The sequence below is a fragment of the Camarhynchus parvulus genome, chromosome 11 (assembly GCF_901933205.1).
Source record: "Camarhynchus parvulus chromosome 11, STF_HiC, whole genome shotgun sequence".
Lineage (NCBI taxonomy): Eukaryota > Metazoa > Chordata > Aves > Passeriformes > Thraupidae > Camarhynchus > Camarhynchus parvulus.
The window spans coordinates 19,780,789-19,803,833 of record NC_044581.1 but is presented as its reverse complement, the minus strand read 5'-3'; the positions used below and the strand labels follow the sequence as shown (position 1 = coordinate 19,803,833).

Below are 23,045 nucleotides of genomic sequence, written 5' to 3'. Positions count from 1 at the left end.
CTGCCGAGGTCCGTCCAGCAGGACAGTTCCAGGCACTCTGCCTGCCCCCAGGGCAGTGTTATGTCTTTATACTAAAAACTACGTGTACAATGTTTACAATTACTTCCCAATACCTATCACCTGTGTTAGACAGTGAGCTTCTACTCTAAACCAATCTGTAAGTGCCAACATCACAGCAGAAGGAGGCCAAGAAGAAGAAGGAGAAAGGCTGGACATGCCCAGATCCCTCCATCTTGCCCCTCTGAATCCCCATTCTAAAAACCCCAAAATCTACTTTTTCACCTTGTGGTAAATTCACTATCATTCTACTTAATTTGTCATGGCTTGCAGATCTTCATCCAAGATTGGTAACTTGCTCCAAGGGTCATAATCAAACCACAGGGGCATCTTGGGCTCTGTGCCAGGGTCTCTGAGCCCCCTGGCAGGGGTCCTGGCAGTCCAGGACAGCCAGAGGGATGTGCTGGGTGCTGACACTGCCCCAGCAGTGTGTGCCTTGTGACAGGACAGGGAGCAGGCTGCTGAGAGACCCAGCTGTGTGAGCAGCAGTGCCAGACACAGAGTGAGGCCTGTCAAGCACCTCTGCTCCAATTCATGGCATTTTTTTCTCTTCCAAGCAGATAACAGTATCTATCCTACCCACCTTGAGCAAATATTTGAGAGATAAGCAGCACTGTTTGTGCTCAGCAGCAAGGACTGGACTCTGCTCAGCCCCGGGGATGCTTTGCTGCTGTGTCCTGCAGGGCAGGTTCAGGTCATGCTCAGTGTCCCACCTCTAAACAGCCCTGTTCTCCCCTTCTGTGGCATTTCCCACAGCCAGGCCCCCTCTAACCAGCCCTGTTCTCCCTCTCTGTGGCATTTCCCACAGCCACCTCCTCCTCCTGCAGCTCTTAACCCCAAAGCCAAGCACAGCTGAGAGCCCCCATAAAGCCCAGGGAGCTCTGCAGAGCTCGCTGTGTTTGCCCTGGGGGCAGGAGGGCACACACAGGGCAGGTCCAGCAGGGAGGACCCCGTGTGCAGGACAGACCCACCACGTTTGCAGGACCCACAGACAGGCATTTCTGTCTTCTCCCCCTGTCCTCCAATGGAATGAGGAAAGAGACACATTTTAGTGACAGTTTGCTGAAATGTGCGTTCCCTGCCGATTTGACATTGGGCAGAAAAAGTGTCTACAAAATCAATTTTTAATAAATGTAAACAACTGAATTATGAATGACAAGAATATCACTGAACAGTTAAATATTAATCATGTAATTACTTAAATTAATACTTTTAGTGCAATATTGTGATAGAGAGTTCTGCTTAGGCAGTGTCCCTGTGCTGGCCAGAGCAGTGACAGGGACCACAGGACACAGTGGCCCCCACAGCAGAGGTACCTGGGGTTCTTAGGGCCTCATGGTGCCACAGCCCCACTTGCTGATTGTCTCACAATAATGGGTGCTCTCCTTAAGACCTCTGGAACCAGATTTATTAGGAAAGAACTTGTATTTTCTGTTCAAAATAAAGCCATCAAGAAAACGGCTGAACTGGCCCAAACCAGAGAGCAAACTGCCCCACCCCAAAAACTTTTCTGTCCCAAAGTGCCATGAAACTCCCCAGAAGCTGTGTGTGATGCGCAGAACCACAGGTGTGCTCAGTGATGCCACAGGTGTGCTCAGTGTTGGCCTTTGGGATGACCAGAGGTGCTCTGGAGGGAGCTGGGGGTGCCAAAAGCTCTGTCTGCTTCTGAAAGGGAGCTGGGGGAGTTGCTGAAAGTGGTGATGTGTCCTGAGCTGTGTTCTGGGGCTGGACTCAGTGCCCTGCAGCCCCCTCTGTGCTCCTGCCTGCACGGGCTGGAAAATGAGTCCCCAGGATTAAGGGGGGCAGCAGCTTTCTGTAGCTACTTGCAGGCAGCACAGGGCTTCTTTCCTTGCCCAAGAAACTACAGAAAAGAATGTACTGGCACTCTTGTCCTTGTGGGTTGGCTGTCTTTGTTGTTTGTTTTTAATCTAATAAAAGAAGATCTTAATATCATGGTAAAATTGGTGCAAAGCTAGAAACTCGCCCCTCGGCGTTTTGGCGAAACATTACTGCAAATGTGAAAGCCTTTAGCAGAAACAACAAAAGCACAAAGAAACAGCAGGAATGGGAGCAACAGGTTCTGTCCTGGCTCTTGGGAGAGGCAGAGAAGTGCAGCCAGCCAGGGCTGGAGGTGCCAGGCTGGACAGCAGCCCGTGTGGCTCTGGGGCAGCAGCGGAGGGCTGGGTGGGCAGCACTGCGGAGCAGGAGCTGGGAAAAGCACCTTGCTGGAAGGGCAGGAGCGAGCCAGGAGGAGGAAGAGGGGACTGGGAGGGTCTGAGCTCTGGGCAGAGGGTGTGAGCATGGCCAGGACAGCGGAGGGACACACTTGGCATCCTTAGGCTGGCAGCTGCTGGAGCTGGGCCTGCCTCAGTCTGCTCCCTGTTTGGAAATTTCATGTTGGACACAGATGATACAAGTGCTTCTAAATTAGAAAGTGAAGCATCTCTTGCTGAAGGTGGGGGTGCTGAAGGAGTGTTCATTGCTCAGACTGGCCCTTGCTGCAGATCCCCGTGCAGCCCTTTGGCCTTGTCTCCTCTCCCTGTGCCTCCTCACGGGCAGCACTGCCAGGACCATTCCTGTGTGCCATAGGCAGGGGCCTCCTCAAAGTGCCTCCTTGTCCACCAGTGCAGTGCTGGTTGCCATGACCACCCATAAAAACAACATCTTCAGGGTGATGAGTGCCCAGTCTGAGCTGCAGCAGCTCCCCATGGGTTTAAACTCGCAGCACACAGTGGGTCCCTGGGGGGAGCAGCTTCCTGGGGCTGCCAGCCAGGCTGGGGCCTTATTTCTGATTGATCATCAGCACATCCATACAGTGCAAAGCCTTCCTGTCCCCCTGGTCTTGCTGACCTGCCAGCTCTGACAGCCTGAGTGCATTTTGCTCCTGGGTGAGGCATTTTGTTCTGGCCACCACTGACCCATCCACAGAGAGCTCTGTGTCCCTGTGCAGAGCACGGAGCTGCTCCTGGTCACTGTGCTCCTTCCCCCAGCTTCACACATGGACAGCAGTCCTGTCAGGAACTGTCCATTTGAGTTCATTTTGTGCTCTCCCAGCATTGCATTTTCCAGAGGACTTTTCCAGGTAGGGTTTGAGCTGGTGGAATGGGAGGAGAGGGAGCCCTTTCCACATGCAGCATTACAACATGCTGCACTGAAGTTGGTTCTTGGAACATAGCAGCCCCCTAAAATGTCAAATAAATCCTTAAACTATTCATCACTCTGTTTTTGGGGTGGCAGTTAAGTCTTTCAACACTCTGTGAGCTTCTTTCCCCAGCAGTAATTTTGCTGGTGAAGAAATACAGCTCAGGGCACTCCATAAAATGGAGCCTCAAAATTCATGTTTTGTTTTCATTACCAAAAAAATGCTTTACTACATTAAAGAGTGGCCCATTAAAATGTTGTACCCTGTTTTCTGTGCACCCTGTAGTTGTTGGCAAGCCCTGCCCTGTGCCTGTGCAGAGCAGCTTTGCCTCTGCAGACTCCAGAGAAAGGGCAGCAGAGGGGAGGAGGCTTCAGCCACAGCTCAGCTTGTTCTCATGTGAGATCTCAAAACTTCCAATAGCCATGCAAATTTACTCAGTAAATGTATGTACTGAACCTTAAGCTATCAGTGCTTCCTCTGCTTTCAGTGTATCCCAGCACAGCACACTGCCAAAGGAAATAAATTAACTGTCTGGTTCCTGGAATAAAGTGTAAGGCTGTACAAAGCAGCATGTTTAACTGTCTCGGGCAAATGGCCCTAAAATAACAGCAAAAAAGAGCACAGTGAATTACAGGAGTCTTACTGAACCTTGTGATTATATGAATGAAATGTTGCCAGGTGAACTGGATTGTATTCTCTGGTACTGTAGAAACGCTGGAGGTTGGAGAAAACAGTAAATGTTATAATTAGAGTTTAGGAGAGCTCTTGGTTATTCTCACAAGTAATTCAGGCTGGCTGTATGCTGGCATGGGCATGAGAGCAGGGAGCACAACCTGGAGCTTCCTCAATGAAGAGAGCAGAAAGGTTTTTTAGCAAAATTCAGTGGAGACTTACCAAGTCCAGCTTTATTTATTATTTCCACATTTTATTTAGATACAAATGGTGCATTAATAAATTTACAGCCTTATTAGCAAGTTAGAAGACCAGAGCAAGGTGCAGCTGTGGGCCAGGGCCCAGGGCAGAGCAGGAGCAGCAAACCTGCCCCTTCCCAGCCCTTGGGGGGGCACTGGGGTCACTCCTGAGCTGGGCTGGGGCTGGGAGCAGGGAGGCAGCCAGGCTGGGCTGCAGCAGGGTTTGATGGGCTTGTTTTGCAGGGAAGGGCAGAGCCCTGCCCTGGTCTCAGCTCCCAGGGGATTTCCTGGGCGATTGGGAGGGCAGGCTGATAGTGAAATGCAGCCAGCTGTGGGATGGTCTCTCTGGGAAATGGAGGAGTCCTCGTGGCAGGATTATTTAAGACTGGACTTTGAAAGATGAGCCACTGTGCAGTGGGGAACAATGCTGCACTGTCAGAGAGATGGACTCAATTACTTAATAGGTCGTTGCTGTCTGTCTCCTGCGTTTTCCCTTTCAAGAACATATATTCAGCTGGGTTATTTCTCATGGGAAGACAAAGCCTTGTGAGAGGAGGCAGTCATTGGAGGGGAGAGGCTGGAGGAGCAGCAGCCAGGCAGATGCCTGGTTTGCTGTCCGTGGAGCAAGCTCTGGAAAAACCTGGAGTGGTGTGGCTGATGTGGTCCTTTGGTCCCATAATCAGCTGATTCCCTGGTCCCACAGGTCTTGCTCCCATTTTTTCCCTCACAAAACATTTGCCATGGTGCTCTCCCCCTGCCAGGCTCACCCCCAGGACTGCTGGTGGTGACACTGTGGGGGCTGCGCAGGCCATTGGTTTCTGGTTTTGTGCATTGGATGGACACTGACAGCTCCATACAGCCCATCTCAGGGCCTGGGCAGCCTCTCCTCCAGCACAGAAAGGCTTGGAGCGCCGAGCTCATGGCCAGGAACCCATCCCTGGAGCAGCCACTTGGTAGCAGGACATGGAGCACAGGGATGGGTCACAGCCAGGGACTCGTGTTCTCCCCAGGAGCCCTGTGCCTGTGTGGGGTGAGCATTCCAGCTGTGGGGTGACCATTCCAGCTGTGGGGTGAGCATTCCAGCTGTGGGTGATTCTCCCAGGATCCCTGGGGTGAGCATTCCAGCTGTGGGGTGACCATTCCAGCTGTGGGGTGACCATTCCAGCTGTGGGGTGAGCATTCCAGCTGTGGGGTGACCATTCCAGCTGTGGGGTGATCCTCCCAGGATCCCTGGGGTGACCATTCCAGCTGTGGGGTGATCCTCCCAGGATCCCTGGGGTGAGCATTCCAGCTGTGGGGTGATCCTCCCAGGATCCCTGGGGTGAGCATTCCAGCTGTGGGGTGATCTCCCAGGTCCTGGGTGAGATTCCAGTGTGGGGTGAATAGCTGTGGGGTGATCCTCCCTTGGGTTTCAGTGGGGATCCTCCCAGGATCCCTCTGAGATGAGCATTCCAGGTGCATTCCTGGTGGGGCCCTGGCCCTGCCTGGCTGGGCAGCAGAGCCTGGCTGGTGCCAGGGCAGCCGTGGGGCTCTCAGTGCCCCCAGCCAGGGCTCCTGCCCTCCTGCACGAGTTTGTCACCAAATGAACACCCTGCATTACCTTATGCACCTTGAATTGATGCACCTAAATTGGTTGTTCTCAAGCCCCAAGGGTGTGATGAGATTTTGTCTCTTTTGCCCATTTCTTTTTCTCTTCTCTTTTTTCCAGAATAAGTCGTCTGTTTAATGGCACAGAGCCTATTGTCTTGGACAGTTTAAAGCAGCATTATTTCATTGATCGAGATGGGGAGATTTTCAGATATATATTAAGCTTCCTAAGGACATCTAAGCTACTGCTCCCAGATGACTTTAAGGTAAGGAAAGCTAGAGTCTAAAATCTGTTTTTTCCTCCCGTTCTGTCATTTGTTTTGGGGCAGGTTGGTTTGTATGCTTGACCTAAACACACTTAACTAAATGTTGCTGTTTATTTGTTAGGATTTTTAGTACTTGTGTATTACACCAGGGATGCTATTATTTAATAAATGGACCAGTGGTTGTCATGGATACCGAGAAAAGTTAAACGATGGAGCTTATATCTAAATCAGTTTTTCTAAACTAATTGTATTTTCTCACATTTTTAGCTTATTTATCAGGGTATAACAACAATTAAGAAGCAACATCAGCAACTTGCACTTAGCAGGGTTTAATGCTCAGGATCTGAAAGAAATGTTTCAAATATGATACGTAGAGGACTTGAACTGTGTAAATGTTTTTCTTGTTGGTATAAAAAAGAAACCATTAAACAAGCCCATGAGGATTTGTGTTTGACATAACCACTGCAGATGGTTTGATTTCAGGAAGTAATCAGCTCACAGTTAATGTCAAAATATTCTTGGGAGCTGGAATTGACTGAGGGCTTTTTAAGGAGCAGGACATATTTTGTGTGAAGCCATGGTGCTGTGTTTCTCTGCAGGCCCTGATTGTTTAAGGGCTCTCCTTTTGGCCTGGTTTGTTTGGCTTTGCACTTAGGAAACTTCCAACATTGCCACCCTGACGTATGAAAATTAGAAGACAAAAGTGTCCAAACTGTAGATGACAAGATTCAACAACTTATTCCAGGATGAAATGATGAATAAATTGGGATGGCAGATGGGGATCTGCTCAGTTAGGGGACGCAGAGCATTGCTGGGAAGGAAAACCCCTGCTTTCTCTGAAATGCCATTTCACTTTGTTGTACTGGCTGGGCACAGGATCCCTTGGTCAGCTGTGACTGAGTCCAGAGTGGTGGCTCTTGCTTTGGGGCAGAGCTGGTCCTGGTGCTGCCAGCTCAGCCATTCTCACCTGAGGCAGGAGGACAATCATGCCTGACCCACCGATGGAGGGTCTGCAGCTCACATCTGCAGCACATCACAACCTGCAGGGGCAGCCTCTGGCAGTCCTGGTTGGAGCTCCAGCCCAGAGGGGCTGCCCTGAGCCCTGAGGTGTTCCTGGATGGGCTGGGGGCGAGAAAACTCTGCAGAGAAATGAGGGAAAGCCTCAAACCTGTGTGTAGTGGTGGAGCTACAGACCAGAGCAGTCCTGGGGCTGTAGGATGGATGGAGGGAAGGGTGGATGGAGAGGTGGGAGAGGCACAGGAGAGCAGCTGTGATTTGGACAGTCCAGTGGGACAGTGTGAGAAGAGGCCACACCTGAGTGCTGTGTCCAGTCTGGCCCCTCAGGTTGGGAAGGATGTTGAGATGTTTGAACACCTTCAGAGGAAGCAATGGGGCTGGAGAGGGGCTGGGAACACAAACCCTGTGAGGAACCACTGAGGGAGCTGGGGGTGCTCAGCCTGGAGGAAAGGAGACTCAGGGGTGCCCCCATCACTCTGCACAGCTCCTGAAAGGTGCCTGTGCTCAGCTGGGGCTGGGCTCTTTCTCCAGCAGCACTGACAGAACCAGAGCACACAGCCTCGAGCTGTGCCAAGGGAAATACAGGTTGGATATCAGGAAAAAGTTTTTCATGGAAAGAGTGATAAAGTTTGGGAATGGCTGCCCGGGGAGGTGGTGGAGTCCCCATCCCTGGGTGTGTTTAACAAAGCCTGGATGTGGCACTGGGTGCCAGGGTTCGCTGAGCTGTTGGGGCTGGTCTGGACTCGATGATCTTGAAGGTCTCTTCCAGCCCAGTGATTCTGTGAATTCTGTGAACAGAGGGTAGGAGAGAAGAGAGAGGTGGTTTGAGCTGATCATGGCCTCCACCAGCACTCAGATTTCAGAGGGGCCCAGGCCCAGAAGCAGCAGGATTTGGCTGGAGCCTGGAGGGCAGAGGGTGCCCAGGGTTTGTGTGTGCAGGGCTGGGGGGCTGTGCCTGCTCAGCCCCTGCTCCCCCAGCCCTGGGCACAGGGGAGCTGCACCTCGCTCAGCTCCTCCCTGGGAGAGCTCAGAGCAAACCCCAGGCTAATGAGGGCTCAGGAACAAAGCAAAGCATTGCTAGGTGGGGAGTAACTAAATCAAAATGCATAGAAGAATGCTCTGTAAAGCTGTATTAAAACTGCACTGTAAACGGATTTAACTTCACAGAAATTGTGTAATTTTGCCAGCATGATTAAAGTGACAGAAGACAATAATCAAAGGCAGCAAATGGAATCACTTGGTGTTTCTAAATGCAAAACTCTATTTAAGGTATAAAACCTGACAGCTTTTCCAGTGAGACTTGCATTAAATGTTCTTTATGTCAAACAAAGCACTATCAAGTGTTTTGAATATTTATTAGTTTTTACCCCTTAATTTAATCAAGCAGTTTATTAGCCTCAAGGTTTAGCCAAGTTGCTTTTCAACTTGAATTGCTGCTCAGATGGTTATTTTGGAAAGTTTGGAATGTTAGTACCGCACCAGCATTATTGTGTTTGCTGTTTCAGTGTTGTTTTCAGACAAAGTTAACACTGAAATGCAGAGAAAGTGGGGTGTGTGTTCCAAGGCTAGTGATTCTTTATTATCAAGTCTGATGGTGTGTTTACAGTGAATATTAATTACACTTGCAGCTACTACTAAGACAGAACTTGAAATTGTCTCCCAGGTCTTCCTGCTGAAGGTAGCATTGCTATGGTTGCTGTGATTTTCCTGGGTTTGAGGGATTTTAAGCCACATGAAATGTTCTGAGGAGTGAGTGTGAGTGTGGCTGTTCTGCTCTGCAGCCAGGCTGGGGGTGGAGCCTGGCTGGAGCTGCTGCAGCTCCTCTGCCTGCTCTGGTCCAGTGCCCCGAGCTTGGGCACCGTGAGCCCCCCGAGCCTGGAGCACAGCCTGGGGCAGCTCAGCCCTGCACAGGAGCTGCTCCTCCCCTGCTGCCCACACTGCCCTCCCTGATCCCCCTGACACCACAGGGGCTCCCAGGAGCTGTCCCCTTCACTGCCCATGCCCAAGGGCACACAGAGCCAGGAGAGGCTATGAGCCTTGTGTGAGACTCACTGCTGCTCAGAGAGCATCAAACACACACAGACACAGACACAGGCAGTGTGAGTATTGTAACAGGCACTGCAATGTGAGTATTGTAACAGGCAGTGCAGTGTGAGTATTAACAGAAGTGGGATGTAAAGAGGTTGTAAGCTGTGTGAGTATTGTAACAGCACAGGCAACACTGCAATGTGAGTATTGTCTCAAGTGTGTCTGTGGTGTAAAGTGTGGTATGTAACACTGCGTGGTATTGTACACTGCAGTGTGGTATTGTAACAGACACTGCGTGTGAGTATTGTAACAGGCACTGCAATGTGAGTATTGTAACAGGTACCGCAATGTGAGTATTGTAACAGGCACTGCAATGTGATTAGTGAAATTGTAACACTATTATATTAAAACTGCAATGTGAGTATTGTAACAGGCACTGCAATGTGAGTATTGTAACAGGCACAGGCAGTGTGAGTATTGTAACAGACACTGCAGTTATGTAAAGCACTACGTAGTATTGTAAGACTGCAGTGTGAGTATTGTAACAGGTACTGCAATGTGGTATTGTACAGAACTGAATGTGGTTTGTACAGACACTGCAGTGTGAGTATTGTAACAGGCACTGCAGTGTGAGTATTGTAACAGGCACTGCAATGTGTGAATATTGTAACAGGCACAGCAGTGTGAGTATTGTAACAGGCACTGCAATGTGAATATTGTAACAGGACTGCATTGGTTTGTAACAGCACAGCGTGTGAGTATTGTAACAGGCACAGGCAGTGTGAGTATTGTAACAGACACTGCAATGTGAGTATTGTAACAGGCACTGCAATGTGAGTATTGTAACAGGTACTGCAATGTGAGTATTGTAACAGGCACTGCAGTGTGAGTATTGTAACAGGCACAGGCAGTGTGAGTATTGTAACAGGCACAGGCAGTGTGAGTATTGTAACAGGCACTGCAATGTGAGTATTGTAACAGACACTGCAATGTGAGTATTGTAACAGGCACAGGCAGTGTGAGTATTGTAACAGACACTGCAATGTGAGTATTGTAACAGGCACAGGCAGTGTGAGTATTGTAACAGGCACTGCAGTGTGAGTATTGTAACAGGCACTGCAGTGTGAGTATTGTAACAGGCACAGGCAGTGTGAGTATTGTAACAGACACTGCAGTGTGAGTATTGTAACAGACACTGCAATGTGAGTATTGTAACAGACACTGCAGTGTGAGTATTGTAACAGGCACAGGCAGTGTGAGTATTGTAACAGACACTGCAGTGTGAGTATTGTAACAGACACTGCAGTGTGAGTATTGTAACAGGCACTGCAGTGTGAGTATTGTAACAGGCACTGCAGTGTGAGTATTGTAACAGGCACTGCAATGTGAGTATTGTAACAGGCACTGCAGTGTGAGTATTGTAACAGGCACAGGCAGTGTGAGTATTGTAACAGGCACGAATATTGTAACAGGCACTGCAGTGTGAGTATTGTAACAGGCACTGCAGTGTGAGTATTGTAACAGGCACTCAGTTGATGTGAGTATTGTAACAGGCACTGCAATGTGAGTATTGTAACAGGCACTGCAATGTGAGTATTGTAACAGACACTGCAGTGTGAGTATTGTAACAGGCACAGGCAGTGTGAGTATTTTAACAGGCACAGGCAGTGTGAGTATTGTAACTCCCTCAGAGAGGGAGGAGCACAAAGACACAGGACATTTGAGTTTTATGTGGATTGCAGAAATCACCTGTAGCACCAGAATGACAGGCCCACCACTCCAGTTTATTAGTACAGTTACAAATTTGTGTGCTTGCATCTGAAGTCTCCCAAACTGACCTCAGGAAACAGTGAAGTTGTCAGTGTACAAGTGAGCAACTTCCCTTCATAGCCAGGAGTCAGATCTTCACAGCACTAAAAATACAAGAGAAACATTGAGTTAGGATGACAGTTTGTTGTTTCATGTAATAAAGAATAACAAGTGAAAAATGGACAGAAAGAGCCATTTCAGCCTGCTCAGGAGTCAACATTAGGTACCATACCAAAGGGTGTGTTTGGCACTGAGAGAGCAGCAGCAGCTCTGTGGGACACAGGGGCTCAGCCTGTGCTGGTGTCTGTGCTGGGGCACACCTGGACCATGGAGCAGCAGCACTGCTGGCCTGGAGTCACAGCCAGGAGGATGCCACCCTGTCACAGGTCACTGCCAGAATCCAGCCCACTTGAAACCCACCACAGAAAAAGCTTTTCTACTGAACAAAAAGCAGAAAATTGTTTTGTGAAAGGCAAAAGGCCTTTTGCATCTTTGAAAGGTCTGTCAGTGTTTCTCATGAGATCTCCATGCAGGCCAGGAGCTGTGGCTGCAGAAAGGCTTTGTGCATCCCTGCCTGTCTGCTCCCTCCTTCCAGTGACCTGGCAGAACTTCCCAGCAGCTCCTGCAGCAGCCACAGGGGGTTCGTGGGGGCTGAAAAGGCTTTTTGTGGTAATTTACAGAAAAATTAAAGGCTGCCCTGTCTCCCCTTTCAGTCTATCAAAGAGCACCCTGCTTGTGACTGCACTGGTGGTGGAATCACCTCCAGAGGAAAATGTGTTCCTGGGCTGAACAGAAGCAGCTCCACTGCCTGTCACAGTGCTTGGCTCTGGTGCTGCTCTTAGGGAGCTGGAACACAGGGAAACAATGCCTATAAGGAATGGGAGATGCTTTGGTCCTGCAGCACAAGGAATCCTGGTGCTGTACAGAATCTGCTGTTGGGGTGCTGCCTGCTCTCAGCAGCACTGCCCTGCCTGGCTGGAGGGAGGCTGAGGTGTCCCTGTGCTGCTGTGGCACAGAGCTGTGCCCTGGGGCTGGGTTCAGTGCCCCCCTGTGCCCTTGGCTGCTCCCTGCCTCCCCTGGATGGGGCCATGTCAGCATCTGCCTTTGGGAACTTACTGAAACCAGCAGCATGGAAATGTTCTCCTGCAGTTCCTGTGGCACCTCCCTGCTGAGGGCTCTTGTGGGTTTCATTCTTCTGCTCCACATTTCATGTTAAACTCAAGTAAATCTTCAGGTGGGGTTTGACACCTGCAGAGCAAGGGTAGCAGTACCTGTGCCAGTATTACCTGGGCATCCCAAGCATCCAGTGCAGACAGCCCAGAGCTGGGCTCTGCCAGGCTGGTCACAGACAGAATTCTGAACAATGTGTAAAACCTGAAGGAAAGGATTTTGGGCTTGGTGTGCAGAGCCCATGACCCTTCCAAGCACAGGATCCGGAGAACCTGACCCCATGCTGTGAGCCACTCACTCTGTATTCCTGGCTCTGTGAAACCCTCCTCCCTCCCTAAACACACAGTCAGATTGCCTCAGGATGCCCCAGTCCCTCCCTGCAGAAAGGCCAATGTCCCATCAGAGGAGCAGGGGCAGTGCTTGCTGCTGGTGCCTGTGGGCAGGGGGGTCACACAAGGTGTCCCTGGTGTCCCTTCCCAGCACTGACACTGAGTTTCTCTTGCTGCAGAAGACTCTTTTTTTATCCCCTCCACTTGTTCTGTGCCACAACACAACCAATTTCCCTTTCTGGCCCTGCCTGGCAGTGGTGCCCATTCCCTGCATCAGCTCCTGGCAGCAGCACCCCTCAGTCCCCAGGGGCTGTTGCAGGGCCCTTCTGCAGGTGCACAGCCCTTCCCATACCTGTGCTGAACCCGAGTGTGCAGCAGGCACAGGCAGGAGAGCCTGACTTTAGAGACCAGCCCAAACACCTCGGCTCAGCCCTGGTGTCCAGCCCAGCCCTGATCCCCACACAGCCCCTGACCTGTGGCTCTTCATTCTGGGAGCACTAGTGGAAGAGCTGTTCCATTTGAAAGCAGGTTTTCTTCTCACAAAATGGTATCAGGATGTGCAATTGATGCTGTCCATCTTAGGGCAAATGACAGCCAGCAAGAGTCCCTGCAAAGCTGCAGGGATGGGGTGGGCTGAGCTGGCTCTGGGAGGAGCAGGGCTGCTGTGCTCTGGGCTTTGCTTGGTTTATGGCATTGCTGTTCTGGCCTGAGGCTGCAGGACCATGGAAGTCCTTGATTCAGGACCCTGCCAGGCCAGGGGGGGCACTCAGAGCTCTGCAATGGGATGGGCTTTGCATGCACCTCAGGAGCCCTGTGCCACTCTGCTCTCAGCAAGGAAGGGCTGTTCTTTCTATCACTGTACATCTCCTCCAGGTTTTACTGTTGAGTTTCCTTAGCACATATTCACTTGATTGATTTTACAAATAATACCTTGTTTTATAGTGTCCATGAACCCAGACACTCTGAAACTGGTTTTTCAGGCCCTACTGAAAGCAGCAGCTGACTTTCCATTGCCTGCAGAAAGTGCTGGGTGCTCCTGTTCACTCCACACCATTACATTTTCCCTTAGCATTGCATGTTTCCTTGCTTGGAAAAGCAATCCCTGGCACCAGGAGGTGCCAAGTGAGCATTTGGCAGCCACTGCACACACCTCTCTACTGAACACAGTTTGGTGGTAAGAGTGTGCACATTCAGTGTCCTGCACAGAGATTGCAGGTTTTCTTTTTTTTTTTTTAATTTAGGCAGCTAATCCCTGTAGGTTTAAACTGGTCCCCTGCTCAGTACTGGGGGAGCATCACTGGTGGGCAGAGAAAAGCAGTGGTGGCTCAGCAGAGAGTGCTGGTTCTGGAGGGCGAGCAGGGCTCTGGGGCTGGTGCTGTCTGACCTGAGCCCAGGTGCTGCAGGCAGCCCCCACAGCTCTTTGCCTGGCCTCTTCCCAGCACTGGCTGTGGGTTGTTTGCAGCATGCTCTCTGCATGATTTCTTCTTTAATCTTCTGTGTTTTGCATCTTCAAGCTGTCCCGTGAGAGTGTTTGTTGCCCTCATTTCTTCCCACTCCCTCTTATCCCTCTTCCTCTCTGCTCCTCTTATCCTCCAGTCCTTTTTTCTGCCTTAGCTGTGTGCACATTGTCCCCACCTCAGCAGACATCAAAGCGATGTAAAGGATTGGATGTCCCTTTTGTGAGTGATCTCCTTGCCCTGTCACTGTGAATATTCATGTGTCTCCGGGCTGCAGCAGCCCTGGGGTGAAGGAGCACCTCCACCACCAGTGGGTCTGTGGTGCCAAATTTGAGCAGAGATAACTGCTTTGGTTCAGCAATACCCTGCAGCAGGAGATTTTACAGGTTAATTCCAAACCAGTATGTAGAGTTGCACCTTTTTGTGCTGCATCTTCATTGGCCTTTGATTCCCCTCCTCCCCAGTCCTGGGGCACAGCACACCCGGTACTTCTCAGGTGCTTTTGGTGCCCATTCCCCGACTGCTTCTTGTCATATCATTCTTTCCAGTCCAAATGTTTTCAGCCATTTCAGTCTTGATTTCTCTTTTAATTTTATTTTTCATGTCACTGGTGTAGAACTGGCCTTTGTCCAGGTGATGACCTCCAGCACAGCCCACAGGAGCAGCTGTGGGGCAGCATCTGAGGGTGTAAAGGGGTGCAGAGCAGGGAAAGCACAGCCAGGTCCCTGCAGGGAGGAGCTGAGCTCCTCCTGAGCTGCTCCTCTTGCCTGGGGGTGCAAGGTGCCCCCAGGGCCTGTCCCCCTCCTCCTGGTCTGGCTGGGCTGGGGGCTCACACCCTTTGCCTCCCTGTGCTCTCACAGATTTCAGCTGAGGTGGGAAAATCTGTTAGAATCTGATGAAACAATCACTGAACTGGGAATTGGATCGGATTGGGAATTGGAATTGCCCAAAGCCCAGGTGAAGTGCTGGACAAATGGCAGGGAAGAGCTGCTTCTGTTGAGCCCTTGGAGCACACAGCTGAGCTCCCAGCCGTGGTCACCTCCTCCTGTGATTTACCAGGCTCCAAAGTACATTGAAATACATGAATAGTCATCAATGGCAGGCAGCAGCTGAGCTGCTGAATTTCAGCCTCAGAAAGGCAGGTGAGAAGTGAAGCTGAGCTGACATCTCCATCACCCAGCACAGCCTGAGCTCCGCTGTGAGATCAGAAGTGTCTGAGCCACGGGTGAAGAGCAGGGCTTGGAACATCTTCTCTTACATCAGGGAGCTTTGTTTACTGCAAGAAGCTCTTTTGATTTCTTAACCCAAGAGTGAAGCCTTCTGGCATTGAGCTTGTGGGATAATAACAGAAAGGATAATTCAGTGCCAGGGGAGCCTCTCAGCCAGCCCAAGCAGTGGAGCACCAGCACGGTTTCTGTGGAGGTGGGAGTGCGTGGTACCTGTTGCCTTTGCTCTCTTGCTGACAATACATAAGCCTAAGTAGGTCAAACAGGAGCAATACTCATTTTTAAAAGAGAACTATAAGCATTTCTAGTTTCTCTCTCTCCCTCTCTCTCTTTTTTTTTTTCCCAGGACTTTAATCTTTTATATGAAGAAGCAAAGTATTACCAGCTGCAGCCAATGATTAAGGAACTTGAGCGATGGAAACAAGAGAAAGAACAAAGGAAACATTTCCAGCCTTGTGACTGCTTGGTTGTAAGAGTGACTCCAGATCTGGGGGAGAGGATTGCACTGAGCGGGGAGAAGGCTTTGATAGAAGAGATCTTCCCGGAGACGGGGGATGTCATGTGCAACTCGGTGAACGCGGGCTGGAACCAGGACCCCACGCACGTTATCAGGTTTCCCTTGAATGGATACTGCCGCCTGAACTCCGTGCAGGTAATGAGCGGCCCCTCCTGCCGCCTGCCCGGCCCGGGCTGCCTCTGCACTGCGTCCTCTTCAATTATATGCAAATTATTTGCTTCTGCCCAATTACTTTCAGTGCTTATACTGCAAGGAAACATTTTTCTGCCTGGTGAGATCACAGTCTTTCAGGTTTTTCTAAGTCTAAGCAGAAAAATACATTTAGATTTTGTGTATGTTAGTGCCATGCTGGCCTCATAATGGTGTTATACTGATAAATGCTAATTTTTTTCATCAATGTATAGCCTTTGGCAGTTTTTTTTTTCCTCCAAAGTGCCTCTAGGAAGAAAGAGAGAGTTCCAAAAACTACAAAAAAAATCTCCACACCATTTTATAGAAAATGCAACAATGTGTAAATGCATAATTTATGTCTCACTCATAATTAAATGATGGTGCCTGCGGGATGGACTTAAAAAAATTGATCTCTGCACTTTTTTTTTTTTTTCAAAAGGATGTTCTATAAAAATTGCCCAGAGTATTTTAAACAAAAATGTATTTCATTTTATACCCAGAGTTTTGACATTAGGTTTAAAATTAAACATATGAAACAAAAGAAGATAACTGGACAGATAGGTGGATGGCAGCAGGAATAAATAGGTGCTCTGTGTTGAGGCAGCAGCCTGTGGGCAGGCAGGGCCATTTCTCAGGGATCAGCAGTGCTGAGCCAGAGCTCTGGGCAGGAACCAGCTGCCCTTAACTTGGGCATGACAGAGCTCCTGGTTTCCCTGTGTGTTCCTTTGGAACACCCAAACAGCAAATGCTCGTGTTATGGGGCAGGGACATCAACCTGGAGGGGAGCACTTCCCTAATTCCCATCCTGTGCATCCTGTGCAGCTGGGCTGTGGGAAATGCCTTGAGAAACTCCCCCGTGGGCAAAAACCCAGGGAGGAGCTGCTCTGGGGGCCAGGCTGGCTGGGCAGGGGGGCAGCAGCGAGGGAGGACACGAGCCTGGAGCCCTGGGTGCTGCACATCGGGCTCTGGCTCCCTGTGTCTGCCAGGACACCTTCAGGAGAGGCCCCTGAACGTGTGAAGGTGCCTGGAGGCACCAGTGCCCCCTGCATGGGCAGCATCCCCTGTGCCCCCCTGTGAAAGCAGCCCAGAGCCCCTGGGCTCGGGGGCTTTGGCTCCAGACTCCCCAGGGGTGTATTTGGGTGAGCTTCACCAGGCTGGGGTCAGTTCTGCACAGCCCTGAGCAGTGTCACACTTGGCAGGGTTTGGGCTGGGGGTGCTCAGAGGCAGCTCCGTTTCTGGCCGTGGGACAGGGACCTGTGCCCATTGCTGTGCTGGGAGGAGAGGCAGCAGCTCAGCTCGGCTGGGAGGAGCATTTGTGTCCCTGCCATGGCACACAGGGGCTGGGAGGAGCATTTGTGTCCCTGCCATGGCACACAGGGGCTGGGGAGGTGTCACAGACATTTCTTTTGCAAAAATCTTTTCTTAGGATTTTTCCTGCTGAAGCTGAGAAGTTTCAGCAACGAGATGTAAACCATGGTTATCTGCTGCTGTGGAGTGCAACAGGTGGATCTGTGATTGGTCTCCTGTAGATGTTTAGATTTACTGACCAGTCACGGCAGAGCTGGCTCTGGCTCTCTGTCTGAGCCAGCTGCCCTTGTTATCATTCTTTTCTATTCCTAGCTTAGCTAGCTTCTGATGAAACCTTTTCTTCTATTTCTTTTTAGGATAGTTATAATGTAATATATATATATATATCATAAAATAACAAATCAAACCTTCTGAACATAGAGTCAACATTCTCATCTCTTCCCTCAATCAAGAACCCTTGTGACCAGTGTCCCAGGGAGGAGCATTTGTGTCCCTGCCATGGCACACAGTGTGAGGGGAAGGTGATTTGTGTCCCTGCCACGCTGTCCATGGGAGCCTTTAGATCCCACCAGCAATGAGAGGAGCAGAAACCATGAAGGGTCTCAGTGAGCAGCTCAGCCCTGCCTGGCAGAGCTCTGGGTGCCCACATGGTTGAGCACTCAGCTCTTTTATCCAGGGCTGTGACTCCTGGGATGCATGTGCTACCTGTGTAGTAAAAGCTGAACACTAATTGCTGTTATTATTTGAATGTGTTTTGAATTCAGTCAAAATTCAGACAGAATCAAAGGGTCTCTTTGCAAGTTCATGTTGTGGAAAAAATTTCTGTCAAAGAGTCTACAGTATAAGTAATCCTGTTAAATTACATCATTTTACTAAATTACATCATTTTACTGTGTAATTAATTGAAAGTGTTTTCAAGCACTTTCTGGAAAATGATGCATTTCTGAGACCAAAGGCTGATGCAATCAGCAGCTAATTAGCATTGGCTCTGATGAACTCTGGTCAGCACACAGGCACTGCTCTTCCCCCTCCAAGGATTTTTTGGCAAAATAATTGAAGTCAAAAGCTGGAAGTGCAGTGAGGCAAACACACAGACTTAAGGGAGATGGGGAGTGGGTGGAAGAGCAGAATTGCTTGCAAAGGGTCCCACAGAGCAACACAGGGAGCCTGTCTGCTCTTTGCTCAGGTGAATCATTACTTCTGCCTCCCTCTGCTCTGCTCAATTTGGTAGCATAGTTGCAATATTAATATATTTTTTCTATATTTGAAAAATATTTTCGTTACATGCTTTATATCAAGAACTGTGCATATAAAACAAAGAACATCAACACCTAATAGGCAAAAAAATAATACAGTGACTCTTGATTTTACACCCATTTGTAATTATATATAGGTACAGGTTTTTTCAACTCCTTGCAATAGGTTCTGGTGGGAATCACCAATTTACCTTAGAGAAAAGTCTCTGATGCTTGGGAATGTTGAACATTAAGTCTTCATAATTAAGAATGTATTTGTTAATATTCTGCACAATTTAAATGAAAGGATCAGGTTTCCATTTGGAAAACCTCCCAACAAAATCAGATGTGCTTGGAATATTGGAAGCCAGCATATATTAAATCTGAGCACAAATCCCCTGTTTAATAATGTGCATGTGTCCCTGTATATGGGAGAGTCACAGCTGATACTCAGTTCTTGGCATATTCTCTTTGGGGATTTTCAGCAGAGCAGCAGAGATGGTCACTGCTTCCCCCTGCCCATATCTTACCTTCAGAAGAAATAAAATGTATAGAATCAAATTCTCTAAATGGGATTTAAACCTGTCCATGTTCAAATGCTGTTCAGTCTCATGGAAGCACTGAAAGGAGCCTTTTCCCCAGACCTGAGCTCAGCCTCATCCCAGTGACACTCAAAACTGCAGTGTTTAAACATCCTCAGCATTGTTTACAGGATTTGGCCTGAGAAAATTGATGATCCCAGGGTTTTTAACTCCAGATTACAGCCTGCAGTCTGGTCCTTCCAGCACGTTCTGGGCAAAGAGGAATTGCTTTGTTGGCTGGTGCTGCTCTGAGGTGCAGTGTCTGCCTGGACTGGGTCTTTGCACAGAGAGGCTCCATGAAAAGGAATCTGTGCTAAATCCAGCTTTCCACAGCTTTGGTCTGAGGCAAGCCAGGGGCACCCCCTGCTTGTTTTGTCTTACAAGCAAATTGATTTTTAAAACTTTTTAGCAAGGATTTTGAAGTCCCATCTCTCTCAGAAATCTTACCTGCCAGTCCTCTGTTCCACTACCCAGTTCAGTGGGAGAAGCCTCCTTTCCCATGGCTGGATTGCCTCTCATTTTCATCCTGTCAGGGCTAGGGGCAGTGATCACAACACAGAATATATCCCAGCCTGTGAAACAGAGCCTGCTGGTGTCTTATTCCTCCTTCTGTCCCAGACTCCTCCTGAGCAGGAACAGTGCTGGTGTCTGCACCCATTTCTGTCCTACAGACCCCATAGGGTGAATGAGAGGGATGAAAGTTTTCTTTCTTTGTCTTGGATGTATTTTATTAACCCACTCTCCTGCCTGTTCTTTTCTTCTCTCCCACTTCATTTTTCTTCCATACTCTGGTGTGCTTTTTTGATCTTTCAGTTCTGCTACTTTCTTGCAGTGTAGAGTGTGTAAAAATCAGGGCAAAAGTCAGGGATATTTGGCAGATGCGACTTTCTGAGGATGTTCAGTGCCTGTGTCCCAGGGCCAGGCAGAACTCCTCAGGCAAGCTGATTTTCAGCAGACTGGGCAGGACTTAGGCAAAGCTGTGCTGGAGCAGCCTCTTTGCCCATCCTTGGAGCCAGGGCAGCAAGAGTGAAAGGTTTTAGTCAGCCCTGGAAGCCAAAGCCTGGATTAAATGCAGATGGATAACACAGGCAGCCCCAAGGAGAGATGGGAGGGATTAAAGGCAGCAAATGCTGCTGCCATGGTTTGATTGCACCAGGACACCCCCTTGGACACAGCTGGCCCTCCAAAATCACCTCTTGGAAAAGGCAAAGGCAACACTGAGGCAAAGGAGATGGTGCACTGGGCAATGCAGGGCTCTGCTCACAGTGAACTGGACACAGAGCAAACTCCTTCTGGAACCTGAGCCCAGGCAGGTACAGCTGGCTCTGCCTGCAGGGGGATGTGTTGCTCAGACACTTCCCCAGCATGAAGAAGATTTGTAAAGGGCTTGGTCCAGGTTGCTGTGGGTGCAGAGGTGCCACAGGGGGCTGGTGCTGCTGTGAGCAGGATCCTGGCTTTAATAAACCATGGGGTCACCTCCCTGTTCCTCAGAGGGAGCCACACCTGGGGTGAGGCTCTTGGAGACCAGCACAGGCTGCTCCTTGGTGGCATTGATCAGTAGACAGAAACACAGCAAGCATTTTTCCAGGTGCTGCCCAGGACTCAGGGGAGCCTGAGAGGGTCCTGCATTGTGACCTGCCCAAGGTGGGTCTGGCATCTGCCCTCCCCTGGCTCTGGGAGAGGCCTGGTGTGTCCTGCTCTGCTGGGAAGCTGAATATCAACACGACAGCCCCGTTCCCAGAGCCAGGATCAGCATATCCTGGGGAAATGTGCTGTGTGACAGTCACAGAAATTAAAGTTGCCTCTGGGTTCCTTAAATTCGTGCATCTAAATTGCACCAACTTCTCTTCAGGAGGAGGAGGAGAAAATCCATATTTGGGCAGTACAGATTAACCTCTTTCTTGGGCCAGAACATTTCCCTGTTGCCCACGTCCTGTCCCTGCCATGCTTTGCTCCCTTCCAGCGAGGGCAAACAGCTGTGATTGCCACAAAGAGCTGGTGGATGTGTCATTTGAACTCCTAACACATTTTCATCTGCCAAGGAAGAGCTTCTCAGCCCCTCTCTCTCTCAGACTGTTCATATTACTATGCCAGTGATTAACTGGCACTTTTTATTAGAACTTAAACCTGATGTTGCTTTCTATAAGGAGTGAGAGCATCAATATCACCACAATCCAGTATTTTACTATAAAATGTACTAAGCTGCTCTGCAGAGTGCTTATTTCTTTGATTAATTTTTGTTTTCTACAGAGGTTTGCTGAGAGCGAGACTTTAATCACAGTATAGTCATTTAACAATAAGTTACAGAATTATAGCTGAATAATATTCATTCAAAGAGGACTCGAAAGACTAAATCCATCATTTAGGATCTGGTGCTTCCAGATGCTTTTATCACTAAAATTTCCTAAATATTAATCTGATTGTTTTCCCTCCACACTGCAGGTGCTCGAAAGGTTATTTCAGAAGGGATTTAACGTGGCAGCTTCCTGTGGTGGTGGGGTGGATTCCTCCCAGTTCAGCGAGTACGTGCTGTGCCGTGAAGACAGACGACCACAACCCACCCCAACAATCAGAATAAAACAGGAGCCCCTGGACTAGACCCTCCCTGTCCCCCTTTGTAACCGTAGAAGTGTTTAATAGTCCCTTATGTGAAACACTAAGGATTTGCAAAACAGTATTAGCAAACAGATTTGGACTTTCTGTTGCCCATTAGTGGTACTCTGAAACTACCTGTCACACAGCCAGCCATGGAATGCATCTGGAAATCCATTGCCTGTCCTTCAGGGTGGAGTTCCTGAGCACACCCAGCACGGCAGGGCTGGGATGGACTTGGGGCTGACCAGCAGTGCTGTGGGACAGGCAAAGCTTTGGAAACCCTGGCCCTGGCCTGGACTTCTGCAGCAAGAGCCATGGAAGCAGTGGAAGGGACCAGCAGGAGCCCAGGGACAGCCAGAGCTGCGCTGCAGGGACGGGGCATCTGCGGGAGGAAGAACCCCAAAAACTGCACTGAGAACCTTCCCTGACTGCTGCCCCTCCTCCACATCAGACACCCCAGCACCAGTCCCCTGGTGATTGTAGTCACCCACATGAGCAAATGGCTTATTTTTATACTACATTTCCAGCTGAGGTCTCTCTCTGTGAACAGGATCCAGAACCAGAACAGGACTGATTCATAGTCACTGGTGCTCAGTACTTAAACCCCCCACAAACCAAACAAAACAAGTGACAAGAAATTAGACAGGCCCACTTATGGCAATATTTGCAACAGTAGGGATCTGGAAGCACAAAATAAAATGTCATCCACCATCACACGAGGGTCACATACCCCACAAGGAGCTGTAGCTCTTTTAAAGCCAATCTTGTTTTGCCACAACAGTTGATAAGTTTTGCATCATCAAAGAAGTGTGGTTCTACCAAACAAGCCACCCCTTGTTAATCATTTACTAACCATGTTAGAAGCCCACATTTAGCAGGAAAGTTTAAGAATTTTGGACAAGCCCACTCTTTATGGGTCTGGAATTCTTGCCAAGAGTTGTTAAAACCCTGTATTGCCATTGCCAGATGAAAGCAGGACGTCGTCAGTTTAAATTGTTTTATTATTTTAAATTATTATTTAAATTTGAATTCTGTAGCTGCCCTCTATCTGTGTAGCTCTCTCTGTAACAAAGTCAGGGGTCTGTCTGCAGGAGGGTCCTGCTTCTGCCAGGACTTGGCACTGACTCACAGGGCTTTCTAACTCAGGAGACAGCACCGTGTTTGCAGGTGCAAGGCTATAAATAGCATTCTGCTAAATCCTGTTTATTGCTGTTTAGCATGATTGGGTCCTCAATCACTAATTCATGTGTTAATCACAATTTAGTTTCTCCCACAATAATTTATAGAATACTGTTGTAGATGATGATTTTTAATTAAAGTCTTTTTAGATGCATAAACATGGCCATATGTAACAAGGGACAGAGTGTTAAGTGGTCAACAGTTCTTAATGCAAATTGATTGCAATCAGGCAAAATTTAAAAGTCATGTTTAAGACTAGTATTTTCAAAAGCAATGAGCTGTACTGACTATCCAAGGTAAAATCTAGGCAGGGGTCTAATTTTTGGAAAAGGGCTGGATACCTGTCCATGGAAAATCAGACCTCTGCAGGTTTTCTCACCTTGGTCACCCAACCCAGAAATCTCTAATGGCAATCCTGGCCGGTTGGCCTGCTACCTTAGCAGAACAGTTGAGCAAATCT

The 23,045-nt window shown here is 49.1% G+C and overlaps 1 protein-coding gene across 5 annotated transcripts in view; it reads left to right on the top strand.

Annotated features, from left to right (window-relative positions):
• Window positions 1–22,399, top strand: part of KCTD15 (potassium channel tetramerization domain containing 15) — a 49,190-nt gene extending 26,791 nt beyond the window's left edge. For all 5 annotated transcript variants that reach the window (XM_030956094.1, XM_030956093.1, XM_030956091.1 and 2 more), the window contains exons 3-5: window positions 5,819–5,963; window positions 15,346–15,651; window positions 21,254–22,399. In XM_030956094.1, coding sequence (XP_030811954.1) covers window positions 5,819–5,963; window positions 15,346–15,651; window positions 21,254–21,409 — 607 coding nt within the window. In that variant the 3' untranslated portion in view covers window positions 21,410–22,399. The remainder of the gene's footprint in view (window positions 1–5,818; window positions 5,964–15,345; window positions 15,652–21,253) is intronic.
• The last annotated feature ends 646 nt before the right edge of the window (window positions 22,400–23,045 follow it).